The sequence below is a fragment of the Apteryx mantelli genome, chromosome 1, assembly GCF_036417845.1.
Source record: "Apteryx mantelli isolate bAptMan1 chromosome 1, bAptMan1.hap1, whole genome shotgun sequence".
Taxonomy (NCBI): domain Eukaryota; kingdom Metazoa; phylum Chordata; class Aves; order Apterygiformes; family Apterygidae; genus Apteryx; species Apteryx mantelli.
This window is the reverse complement of record NC_089978.1, coordinates 31,178,340-31,191,703: the sequence shown is the minus strand read 5'-3', so window position 1 is coordinate 31,191,703 and position 13,364 is coordinate 31,178,340. Positions and strand designations below refer to the sequence as shown.

General features: G+C 40.9%; 1 protein-coding gene across 2 annotated transcripts; it reads right to left on the bottom strand.

Annotated features, from left to right (window-relative positions):
* Positions 1-92: 92 nt before the first annotated feature.
* CKAP2 (cytoskeleton associated protein 2) lies at positions 93-13,003 on the bottom strand. Of its 2 annotated transcripts, none has more exons than XM_067289667.1 (9): positions 12,904-13,003; positions 9,599-9,686; positions 7,435-7,513; positions 4,826-5,643; positions 3,604-3,793; positions 2,833-3,000; positions 2,229-2,301; positions 1,272-1,659; positions 93-402 (listed from the first exon to the last, which is right to left on the bottom strand). In XM_067289667.1, the coding sequence occupies exons 1-9, from the start codon at positions 12,962-12,964 to the stop codon at positions 165-167; spliced, it is 2,103 nt and encodes a 700-aa protein (XP_067145768.1). In that variant the 5' UTR covers positions 12,965-13,003; the 3' UTR covers positions 93-164. The 2 variants fall into 2 exon arrangements, with proteins under 2 accessions (XP_067145768.1, XP_067145769.1); XM_067289668.1 differs by having other exon boundaries at positions 7,435-7,510.
* Positions 13,004-13,364: the final 361 nt, after the last annotated feature.

Below are 13,364 nucleotides of genomic sequence, written 5' to 3'. Positions count from 1 at the left end.
AGAATGTACACAAATTTACAAGTTTAAAAGTTTAGTGACACAAGCTGTCAAATTTGATCCTTAAGCCATCCTTGACAGTTTTGTTTCCTCTCTCAAAGTTGAGGAAAAAAAAACCTTTAAAAAGGATTCAACTCCCCCCTTCCCTTGCAGAATTATTACTACTTTTACTCTTCTACATCAGTATTTGTTTCTTTCAGTGCATTGTTCTGTCTGTGGATACAGGCAGTGAGTTTTGATCCCAGTTCTCCCAGCTGTTCCAGTGAAGACACACAGGGATCATGATCCTTAACAGTATCTGACAACTTGCACATCTTTTCCCGTATACGTTGAGAATATCGCAGAGGGGTTACAATTTTCAGGTCTTTAGCATTGGAGTCATTTGCCTCATGGTGCATCTTCATACTTAGGAAAAGAAAAATATTGTACTGAACATGGGTACATAATTATACACACTACCTCTACAGCATCTAGTAGAAAGAGCAGGTCATGACCCCCAGTCAGATCTTTCACATTTCCATAGCCAAAGGAAACAGCAAACAGGTCCTTCACCTTCATACAGTTAAAACTAGAGAACTATTGAGTTAATGTACAACTCTTTCCTTGGGCAAAATATTTTAATCTGGTGAACCTCCTGAAACATGTTCCCAAAGGTAGATTTTTAAGTTTTGAGTGTTCCATCAAGGGGAAACTATTCTTTCTGCAATGAGGGACAGCAGACAGCTGCTAGGGTGCAACTTCATCAAATTCCAAAGCTGAACATGACTAAGTTTGCTGTCTCAGAAGGACACGTTGTGGCAATAAAGAATGTAAGTGTTATTTGTTTTGTTGCAGGATTACCATCCGATTTTTGCCTCAAGATACAATCAAGGTTATCTTCAGAGGATAATTATATCATGTTCACTTCCTTGCTATTGTATGACATGCAACCACATTTATGTTTGAGAAAGGAAATAACTGGGGAAACCTACTTTCCCTTTACCCAACCCAGTGTGGAAATGCTGTCAACACATGGGCTCTGGAAGGGGATCCTGAATTCATGCCTTTGCTACATAGATTTGATTACTCTGTAGTTAGGGATTCAACAAGCAAAACAGTTCATTTGAATTTGAAGCCTCCATTCTAACAGATGACTCTGGGCAGGGGGGAAAAGAAGCTTTTCCCTGAAAGACAGATGGAAGCAGGAAAAAGTCTAAGTTCTTGATATCCTTTTAATAAAATGTTCATAAACCCAGATACTGCAAACTTTCCATAGTTACCTTAAGTAATCTTACCTTTCCAAGTATGGAGTTGTAGATAGATTGTATTTCATTAAATAAGATGCATCATTCTCCTTGTCAGGAGAATTAAGTGCTCGGGTTACATCTTTTACCCTGTCTTCATTCTGCTCTTCTGTTTCACATTTTCCTGACTTCTTTGTACGTTCTTTAGTTTTGTGCTTTTTATTCTTTTTTGGCAAGATCTCTTCTCTTGGCTTCAAGTCTAAATCCATTTCTTCATTTTTGATCGCTTCATTGCTAGTCTCTGCCTTATTTCTCTCTGCTTTCTGGTCCTCATCTGAGTTGAGATCCTTGAAGACCTCCTGAACTTGCTCTGCAGATGCATTAGCTTCCTTGCCGACTTCCACTACCTCACTTAAATGAGCTTCTATCACAGCTCCCCCTAAAGTTAAAATATTGGAAGTACAGCTGTATTAGTTGCAACCAAAGAAGTTAATCACCATGTGATACAAGGGCTCAACAAATATTTTAATCTTTTTAGGGAGATCTCTGAAAGATTTTGGCAGGTTTTCATTATGAATTATGCTGTACTGAACAGGTATATGGCTGCTGTGCTTCCAAAACCACTTTTAATTGACACTATGTCATAGTGCAATCTTGCTACAGCATCTACTATTGAGGCATCTTAAGTATCAAAGAGGCAACTGATTTTTAGCTCACAAGAATGTTTTAATTTGCTATAAGTTTGATTCTCAGGCTAAAGAAGCTGATCAACATTGATCTGATAGAGCTTAAGCCTGAACATAAAAGCTTCTCCACTGCCAGGTACCACACATGTTAACATGCCTACAATTGAAAAGGATTAGTTTATCAAGATTAATTTTGAAGGACAAGTGAATTCAAGTACAACATAATCACAGGGAAAGTTTCCATAAAATAAAATTTCATATAGGCACAAATAGTTTGAACAGTTGACTTGTATTGACTTAGACTTAGAGTACTCAAACTTACCATCCTCAGACTTAAACAGGCTTTCAGTATTTTTCATAATATCTATTAGTGTGTGTCGTAGTTCATCTTTAGGCTGAAAAAAATGTTTGTTACTGTTTTAGAAAAACAATTCCAAAATTGACCATTTCAACTTTTTTGGTATAACAGTTACAGAGAAAGTGGTACAGACTGTACAATGTTCATGTTATAAATCCTTTAATGCTGTTGGAATACAAGTCAGAACACAAGTGAATCCTGCTGCATGGCAAAGCTATGTTTGATGCACTAAAATCTTGCTGATATTAAAGCACAGGAATTAAGTCCACTAGTAAATGTAAAATTAAGTTCTATTTTGGGTTTCTAGCAGTACTAGAAGTCTCAATCCTTAATTTCTCCTAGGCAGAGCATCATATGGTATTTTGATGATCTTAAGCCTTTCTCCTTGAAAGTAATGAGCAAATATCTGTGGAGGTTACAGAGCAAACAAAATCCAGTTTTTGCTTAAGTAGCTCAGATAGCTATCCTATTATTATAAAAGTACTTACTAAAATTGAAAGTAGTTGTATTTTATAGACTATACTTTTTATGCCTTTAAGTTTGTTAATCTTAAAAGCAGGTTTCTTACCATTGCTCCTGCCAAAACGGCTTCCTCATAGACAACAATGAGCTTTTCAAGAGGGCCCATCTGTTCAAGATGCATACAGCAGATCCAATATTTTGCAAGCTTTTTAGCCCCAGGAATATTCTTTATCAGGTCTTCCAACATGGCACGTACTTCATCACTTTGACATCCCTAAAGTGTACATGAGAGGAGAGATTTAACTGCAGTGAACATCCTGAGGCACTATATTTTAGCTGGTTTTGACCTAAAAAAAGCAAGGAAGCTTTTTTTTTTTGAAGAGTAATTCTGAAAGTTGAAGATAGCAAGTATTTACAAGACTGAACTGTGCAGGAATATGATGTCATTGCTTTAACAGGAGACTTCTCATTCACCTGTTCTTCCAAACAAGAACTATTTAAACAGTATTGTAAGCAGAATGGGTAGAGTCAATAGTACATCTTCGGAACTACTGTAAACAGGCTTTTTCAGAGGTCCAGACAAGTTTCTACAAATGCAAACTTGTTCTAGCTTAATTACTTCATAGCCAATATCATTACTTTACGGCTTTTCTGCTTTATTACTTTAACATTATAGCTAATTTCATTGTATAGCTCAGTAAACTAGTGAAGTTTTTCAGATTTCTTCAAGTGTCAGAAAAAAGCTAAGATATTGCTTAATTTGGGGAGTAACTAGTCCCCTGCATCTGAGTCACAATTCCACCATGTCTGCAGGACTTCCATGGCCTAGGCACCTACATGATTATAGGATTAACTTGGCAAGCAAGAGATCTTATACCTGTTCAGTTAACTGCAGACATTCTGAGAGAGTCTTGTTGACTTTTTCACCATGTAATAAATGCTCTAAGGAATCATCAGTAGAAGAGAATTCCTGTGCTTCACTTTTTGACTGGGCTCCCAAGGACACAGATGCAGGTGGTCTCCTCATCACTTTTCCTTTAGATGCCCTCCATTCAGCCAGGCGAGCTCTGCATTTAAGAACATTATTAGCTGTAATCAAACAGATGTTTATTATTTCTACATTGATTGACACTAATTAGGTTAAGTCATACAAAGACATACTTCATGAGAAGTTAAGTATCCACAGACAGTCCTCTAGTCCTTTCCCTTTAATCCTAAAAGGCATACAGTTGCCACATAAATCTGTGCAGAAAACTCAGAACCACAACTAACACCCCAGTTGCTACCTATCTACCAAGTTGGAATACTTAAATGTCTCCTTTTCCAGCAGCAGCAAGACTTAGGCTACAAACCCTGTTTTTCTGGAGAGGGTAAAAATGTGCTTCTGAACTATTGGTCTGTGGCACCTCTCTTCCCTAATTGCAATCATCCACTTCAGAGCAGAAAACTAGAGGAAAAAGATTGTCCCTAAAGACAAAGCATAAAGAGCAACTATGGACACTATCACACAGCTTTTAAATCTGGAACTGATGTTGTCTTTAAGTGTAATTCTGTTTTCACAACTATTTCATTTCCCCCCCTTTCCCCAGACCACCAATTTTTGTTAAACATGACTTTCTACAACTTTTAGATCACCCATCATCACCCTGTTATCTAGGCTGTATTCACAAAGCCAAAAAATATTTCATTGACAAATGCTGTCCTTTAGCCTATGAATATGCTCACTTCTATATACATTTTGCATGATTTTTTTTAAGCACTGGTGTACACATGCAATTCATTTACAGGAGTATCTGTGTCATGCTTACTAAGACTGTCACAACATTTAGCCTAGAAGAACTGGAAACATGAGTTTTCTATTCATATTTGCACAGGACAAACTAAGCTGAAGAGATGCTACAATTAGTCCAAATCCCAATTTTTCAGTATTAAGACTGCAGTTTTAGTCTACTGACTTTTGGTCAACATGAAGTTCAATTTAAACAGTCAGTTCTTAGTTTTCAGTGTCTCTACAGCAACAGATAGATCAATTTAGGTATTGTTGGAAAGAAGGTCTAAATACCTCATGAGATCAAGCTACAAGACAGTAATTCAGTTACCTTCTCTCTTCTGCTGACTCTTTTGGCAGAACAGATTTTCTGTTGCCAATAGCTTTAAGATCCTGTCCTGACTTGGTAACAGGAACAACAGAAATTGCTTTTGCTGTAGCTTCTGGTCTTGCATCTTCGCAAGAATCTGCAAGTTTCACTGCTAACGTTTTGTGGTCAGAATTGTTAGAAGCGGCCCTCCGTGGCACTGGTCCCCTTCTACCAATCATCTTTTGGACTGTTACTTTTGTCAGTGATACAGCAGATGTTGATTGTTGCTTATTCAGACTGGACTGTGAGTTAAGAGCTTTGCTAGCTGGTTTACTCTGGAATGGGAGGACACCCTTTGGTTTCACAGAATTAGGGGAGTTTGTGACTTTGATGGTCTTCATAACTACATTGCAGTTGCTTGTAGAAAGAGATCTCACAGATGGTTTGGTGGCAGAAATAAGAGGCTTCTTATCTGGCAAAGAACTCTTCTCCCCCTCGCTTTTTGGTGCTTTTCGGAAGGAGTTTACCTTGGATTGGATAACTTTGCCACGATATGTACCAGGCACTGGTTTCTTTGGTAGGCTGACAATTGAATTTTGTTTTTCTGCAATCAGTTGTTTCTCTTTTATACTTCTGACATGCAAGAAAGACTGGCTAAGTGATACATGCTGAGGTTTTATTTCAGTGACTTTATCCTTGGAAGTAAGATCTTCAAGATTATAGCTTGTCCCCAATGTGGAATTTGCGCGACTGATGGTAGAAGACTTTAAAGTAACATTTTCTTCTAAGGTTCTGCTTGATTGGTCCCATGAAAGTTTATCAGCATTCTCTGTATCTTCCTGAAATCAAAGGCATATCCACAGAGATGTTAAAAGTACATTCATGCTGCATGTTTCATTCATGTTTCTGAAAGAGGCCTTTCACACATATATAGAAAGTCATCTACTCTTACTGCAGAATCCACATCCAAGAATCAAATAAGAATTATCTGAACTCTGCCCTTGGGAGTAAGGGTACACAACATAAGGGCTAAATGCTTCTTACAGAAACTAAACTCTTAAAGCAATTGCTCATCCTCAGCTGCCAACACTGCCTTTTTAAAAAACAGTAAAAAATGCAAGTTTGCTTTAGGCTGCATACAGCCAGAAGCAATAGCTCACTTTGAATACTCCATCACTTCGCCATTCCTCCCCTTAGTGTGGATAGCCTGTTAACACAAGGTAGCAAGTAAAGCCCTTGAAAAAAGAGGTATTAGCATATGTTACCAGAAGAGGGAGAAATCTTCTTACTAACAAGCAACAGGATAAAATAGATGAAAAGTAGCAAATAGATAAAAAGAGGCTTGAATTTTATGTATGCCATTCTCCCTTACTACTCCTTGAAACTCTTGACCACATGTTCTCAGCATAATCCTAGCTCAGAGGTCATGAGAAGTGGGATCTAGTCTTTTCCTTAACAGTTGTTCTACAGCAGCTAATGCAGCACTGTTCAAGCAGCAGCTTATGGAACAGTGAAATATCCAAAGACAGGAAAAATACCAGAACAGCACATGGAAGTTTGCAGAAACTGATCACTGCCTGGAGTTCATTGCTCATGTGAGGTGGGAAAGTACTGCTGCAGAGAACATTGTTAACTCTTGAAGTCATTGCTTAGGATTTTACTCAGAAAATTATTCAACTAGATCACTACATAGATCTCTAAGGAAGATACCCTTGAATTATAAGAAAACAGTACTGCAGCTTATTTCCTGAACTGTCTTTCAGACTTAGAATTTTAGATTTGACCAATAGCAGTCAATAGCAGTCCTTGTGCTCAAGAACTAGTTATTTAAAGGATCCACCAAATTTGTCAACTCAACTTTAAAATGACATGAGAAATTAACACAGACCAAATAACCCCCCTCCTTCTGGAAATTTCTAAAAACCCTTGTTCCCCCCCATTGGATTTTTTCCTCTTAACACTCGTTTTCAAAATTCTTTCCTCAAATAACCCCAGATTTCTCAAATCTTTTGGATGCCTCACTGCCAAGGTCAAAACCATCTAACATGAATGTAGGTTTTGTCTAGTGTTTCCCCACCTTTTGCTAAGAACAGGTCTAGAGGGGAAACCATATTTTGCTATTTCTAGCAGCACAACCATGTACATGGGTACATCTCAATTCTAGAAAAGTTGCACAAAATGATATAGGAGAAACATTTCTTTAAACTCTAATCAGGTATTCAGCATCTGCTTCCGAGCACATTAAGTTTGCCAGCATTATAACTGAAAACCACACATGTTCATGAGCTGGTTTTGTTGGGGTCTTTTGAAGGTTTGGGGGGATTTTGTTTAAATAACTTAGTGCAATAGAAATTCTGACAGCAGAAGACCTTGCTCAGATTTTAAAAAACATCCTAAAGACTAAATGCATCCAAAAAGCTCCAAGAACCCCAAGGTGTGAAAATTGAATCCATTTTATTTGAGCAATAATTCTTCATCCCCTCTCCAGTCAGGTACAAACTAAGTCTCAGTATGATGCATTGCATACAGTGATGTGGCAGTGCACTAGAACTGTTTAAGCAAGTAGAACATTGTAGCTACAGAAAAAGAGTGCCATCAGTATTTGAATATCAGTCTAAGAAAAGACTTACCATTTTTGGCTTTGCAGATTTTAAGGCCTGTATTTTGTCTTGCAGTTTATTGCTAGTTACTTTCCCAGTTCTGCTACTGCTTTAAAAAAAGAAGACAATTTAAATCATCTTGCAAAATAACAAAAAAATATTTTTAGAGCAAGTTAACATGCTCCAGGTGGCAGTCTACAGGTGGAATTCACACTGAAGCATTTCTATTCAGCTTGTATTCTTCCTCCAGAAAAGATAAATGGCTAATCAAGCCACGGCTCAGACTGCAGAACTTCCCTTCCTGCACCATAAAGAGCTGACTAGCTGGGAGGGCAGAGCAGCAAACAGACCATATTTACTGCAGTCACCACTCACATTTAAGGAGGAATAGCAACCTCTCTTGCCTGACATATCTACTATAGAGGTCAAGTTTTGCACATGCTGCATGTTTGGGGGGGGGGGGGGGGAGAAGGAGCAACATCCTGCAAAAGGTGTCAAAGCTGGGCTATTGCAATAACCAGAGGCCTGGCCTTTTGGGGTGAGTCTGGGTAGGGATACATAGTTCCTATCTGGCCTTTGGGGTGAGTCTGGGCAGGGATATATAGTTCCTATCACACTGAGCTTCCAAAACCTGCAACCAAGCACCAGAGCTGGCAAGATCACACTACCCAGTAAGTACAAAAACCACTAAGACCAGCATTACCTCCTAGAAGCTATGAAAATCTAATGACAGCTCAAAAGAAAACATTTGAGTTTCAAGTTACAAATTCAAATTCTTCCTCAAATGCTTCATAATGCAATAAATAGAACAAGTAGCACAAGTTGCATGCCACTTAAAATTAATATTCCAGTTAGTTAGCAACAAATATCTTTGCATCAGAAGATGCTCTGAAAGCTGAATTGAAAAGGAAGGTAAAGACACATTAGTGAGTTCTGAATACTGGAGAAAGCAGTCTGTATCATGTTATCACCTCATTTTCACCTATGACACAGAAAATACATTAAGGGAACTGATCAGAAAACCCAGTCTTAAGGCCAGCCCACAGTGTAGGCTAGTAACAGCTTCCAGAAAGGGAAATATCTGCAAAATAAAAGTATTAGTCATAACCACAAACATGATGTCACTTAACAGTGAGTTAACTGAAAGCTATAAATAGCCCTGGAATTTAATAGCCAGGGAAGGAACTGAAAGCAAGGAAAAGAGATAAAGTAGACCAAACACTAAATTAAGATGACTATTTCTACAATGCAAGCAGTTTGCACTGATTTTTTAACTCAAGATAGCCTTCTACAACATGAAAGTAGCTGCCTCTTTCTGCTACACACAAAGTGTCTGTCAAAGGATATTTATCCTTGGCATTTATGTGTATTTTATATTCAAAAGTCATTGCTGTTTGATTTGTACCACTAAGCAGTTCCATCTGCTGTTGAACATGGGACCATACCACTTCAAGTATATGAAGTGATAAACAAGAGTTCCCAAGCAGATGAACACAAATTTCACACTGAAATTTGCCATTTGCAAAAAAAGATCAGAGTGACAAAGCTGCACCATGAACTGATATTAGAGCTAGAACCCTCTGTAGTGCTTCACACTACTGTGTTCTCTAAGGAAACTTCTGTTGCTTATTTGGAAGTCTTATATTAACAAAATATTTATCCAGACTTTAGCCAACAGCAGGAAGAAGATTTAAATACAACAATAAGAAGTTAATATGTACAACTGGTGAGAGATAGCCAACATTATGCTACCTGCTTATCCATTGCACGGGCTGGGTTCAATTACAGTATATTTGCTTTTAACAGAAAATAGTGAATTAGTAACTAAGTGTAATGAAGATGGACAAAATAGATGCAGTGAATACAGACAGCATAACCCGAGTAGAAACTGGGGGAAAAAAAGTTATTTGTAGAATGAAAGTTAGAGGCAAGCAGCAAAGTGGCATCTAAAATAAGAGTTCTGCCTTGAAGGTATCCTGTCTTTCTGTCTCAGTCTCAAGAGAAGCAGATAACATAGTCCATGAGCTGCATTTATTAAAAGATGCATTTGTTTCACAAAAGCTTTTAGTATTTGCTGCCAATAAAAGAACCTTAGGAAATCATGGTTATCCGCAAGAACTGCTATTTAAGTCTTTTCCACCAACCATGGAATTTTCTAAAGGAACATTAGCCATAGCAAAAAGCATAACACTACCTGAAAGATGCCTGGTTTTCTTGAATGCACACACCAGAAAAGATCTTTTTTCTTGACAAATATTCTTCAACTTTTTGTCTTCTTTGCTCTAATGGATTAAAAAATATGTATTAAATTTTGTCTTCATTTTCAGCTCAATTACTAATTCAGGACAAACTCTGTCTCTTAAGAAAGGAAGTGCATTTAGGAAAGTACCAAGAAATTATGAAACTCAGACACTGGAGATTAAGAAAGTCTTCAGTTTAACATTCACATCTTATGACATCTCACACATTCTCTCATTTCTTGAGAAAGGCTATATTCAAAGTTAACTGTGAAATTACACTAAATCTGTACACAACAGATGTTTGGCTACATTAACTAGTAAGCTAAAAGAAGCCTGATTTGCAATGGGAAGAAATTAGGCTCTTCCACCTTATATGGAGGTCTGTCCAATAATTCACATACCTATTGTTGGTTCAGCAAGCACACTTTTCACTTGTCACAGTTGTAAGGTAAGCATTTCACAGATGGAAAACAGCAAGCATGAACCCAGCAGACCATCTGTAAAATCACTTGCTTCTCCTACATTGTCACCAGGGCATCTGCACAAATGCTGGACCAACAGCAGGAATGTGAACAGTGTGGGACAATCCTGAAAGGGTTCTTAAACCAGCTGTCTTTGTCTTAATACAGAAAGTCATTCCAGAACAGGATACTATTTCCCATTTTTTCACTGGTTTACTGCACAGCAGAGACTATCAGTCCTTTGGAAGAGTGAATTGTTGATCTTCTGCAGAAGCCTTTCTTCTCCCCACAGGGAGCTAGTGATATGTCATGCTGGAAGCAGCCAGGACAGGATGGTTCTGCTCAAAGCAGAATGAGCTGAAGCATCTACACAGCCAGTCTTGACAGCTAGGACTTCCAGTCTTGCAACTGTTTCACATGCAGTGGGATGGCAGAGCAGGACGTTAAAGCGTTAGCCACTCTGAGCAACACCTTTTCTTCATGGCATTCAAGAACTTGTAGCATTGCACCATCCTCCATCACAGACTCATTTACCAATGGAGCTTTCTTCAATGAATTCACAGATCAAACTGAACCTCCATAGCAGCCATGATGCCCCTTCTGAGCCTCTTTGCTCATTTTCTTCCTCTTGCATATCTTATCTTGCCCAGCATTCTTGATTCACACTTAAGAAGCCTCAGCAAGATCCCTCAAGATTGAGGTACTCTATTACTCAAGTTCAGATGCTGGAAACTGCAAAAATATCACACGAATGTTAATCTTGTAAAGCAAGAATTAAGCACTTCAGTGTGCAATTTCCATGGTAAAAATTTTCATCCCACAGAATGTGGCAGGTGTCCTCAGGGCCTCCTTCTAGTATAAGAGAACCCGAAAAAGGCAAGTTTTCTCATGCCCTGGCATACCAAAGCCCGAGTCACACAGCTGATAGAGTGGATTGAGACTTGGGCTTACTGCAGTGCCGTTTCATTTATGAGGCTGGGCCAATTCTGCTGAAAAGCTAGGTGCATGACTAATTTGCTAGCTGCCTGTGGTAAATGACAACAGTTAATAGGAATACCTCAAACAAGTTACAGAAGAATCATCCAGAGCTGACAAAAAATGCACTCAAACTCAGGCAAATTTGAAGAGTAGGGATTGTTTTATTGCATGCTTGGGAGGACCTAGGTTTCCAGTTGGGATCAAGGGAAGGGGCTTGCAGAGCTAAAGTTCTGCAAAGAAACCTGTGTCAAGAGTTCTTGTAGACCACGCACCAAGTTTGCTACAACAAACATTCTGCCCTTCGATGAGCTTTAGGTATTAAGAGAGGAACTAGGGTACAGTGTTGGTGCCTCGGCATTTGTATTAGGATCCAACTTCTGTATGGCTCATAAGCCTGAAAGCAGTTTTTATAGATTTTACTATTTAAAAGTATATCTAGGCTATCCTAATTAATCAAAGTCTGTAGTCTTTTTCAAGAAGCGTTGAGACGGAAGTTGTCCCAATTTTCTGTTATTACCCTACATAAACAAAAAGCAGCAGATGCTTTAAAAAAAGATAAAGGCTCTGCATATGTGCTTAGTGCAGCTGGATGATCAAGCAGTGAGGTCAACAACACAAGTGCAGTGATGCTTACCACTCACCACAGCTGTGCTGGCCTTAATACTCCAAGTGTTTTCAGGGGCAAAACTACTGGGAGCATTGGATGTTCAGGGTGACTTACATGTAGTTTAAGTTGGGATTTTGCAAAGCAGAGAGCTACAGGCCATCAGATGCATCTCCTTGAAAAAAGGTTGCTGATCTTGCCTTCGTTATCTCCTGCATTGGCAGTAAGAGTACCTTGCGCCAAATCCTAGCATGCAGTTTGCTGAATGGCTGAGTGGTTGGAGTCATGCCATGGCACATGCTGTGGATTGCTAGCTTGTCTCTGAAGCTCTGTGGTTACATCACAGGACATGGCAGCCAATGCAAAGCCCTCACTCATTCCATCAACCATTTTGATCCCACAGTCTTGCATCTTCCCTTTTTCTAAAGAAAGGAAGACTAAAGCCTCAGAGTTTCCATCAGAAACAGAAGAAAACATTGTACCATAGTAACATATCCACCACACAGGTATACTCCCAGGTGTTTCCTCTGAGCATGCAAATACAGGGTGCAGGACAGTCATGCATCATATTTAAACAAAGGGATGTCACCCACTCCTAATCCCCCGTGAAAGCCCTGTGGGGTACCAGAGAGCCCGGTCCCTAGAGGAGACAAAGCTGTGAAGGTGCGGCGTATTCCCAGCCTGGCAGATCACCTTATTGCTCCAGAGCAGAGACATCTACAAGTACTACAAACGACACCAGTACAAAACTGTCCCTGGTCCCAGTAGAAATGAAGGCCTGTGATTTATTTTAGAATCTACCTCTAAGGCAAGGAGTTAACTTTCACAAGCACGCATTTTTATTCAGGCGTAAGTAAACTGTATAGAGAAATCCTTATGTACTCAGCGCGATGCTTTGTATTACAGTTACCAAGCCAGCTCTGGAGGACCCCGGAGAGGCAGCGTACACCGGCTACCGCTGAGGGGGCGTGCCTCAGGCGGCCGCGCCTGCACACCCGCGGCCGGGGCCGCACGGAGCCCGGCTCCCCGTTGCGCATCCGCGCACACGCTGCTTCAGCAGCTCAAGCCTCAGGGCTTCCAACGGCAGCGTCTGACCAAAGCAGTCCCGCTCGTTCGACGGGCGAAAGCCAAGGCCCCCGAAAGGCGGGCAGGCGGGCGGCCCAGCCCCTCCAGGCTTCGCCCGCCGGGCCGGCCCCACTACCCCCGCAGCCCTTACCTCTGTAGGCCGGCTCGGAGCGGCGGCTGGGCGGCAGGCGCGGCGAGGGGCGCGCTGTCATGGCCGCCGGCGCTTTATAGGGGGCTGCGAGCGGCCGCGGCCCAACGCTGCCGCTGTTTGAATTACCCGCCGGGGAGCGCCTCCCTGATTGGGCCGGCCGCGCGACTTGAACTGGCCAATGGGCGCGCGCCGTGGGGGCGGGGCCGCCAGGGGGCGCTGGGGGTGCGCGCAGCCCCGGCGCGCAGCCCCGGCGCGGTCTGGCCGGCCTCCCCGTGCACACGCGGCTCTGGAGCGCCCTGCCTGAGCGCGGTGGCTGGCTGGGAGGCAGGGCGGGCCCCTGGGCGCGCGGGGCGGGAGAGGGAGGTGTTTGCCAAGAGGACGTTTCGGTTCAAAGCAAATCGCAAGGTGCAGGGAGAAAGTTTCCTTGTTGCAGCGTTCTGTGACGCGTTTTAAAAAGGCGC

Excerpts from the sequence above, each read along its gene's own strand:
- CKAP2 (XM_067289667.1), bottom strand. The coding sequence starts at position 12,964 with ATGACAGCGCGCCCCTCGCCGCGCCTGCCGCCCAGCCGCCGCTCCGAG. Across the intron at positions 7,514-9,598 it reads GAAAACCAGGCATCTTTCAG|CAGTAGCAGAACTGGGAAAG; the intron begins GTAGTGTTATGC and ends CTTTTTTTAAAG. Across the intron at positions 5,644-7,434 it reads AATCTGCAAAGCCAAAAATG|GAAGATACAGAGAATGCTGA; the intron begins GTAAGTCTTTTC and ends CTTTGATTTCAG.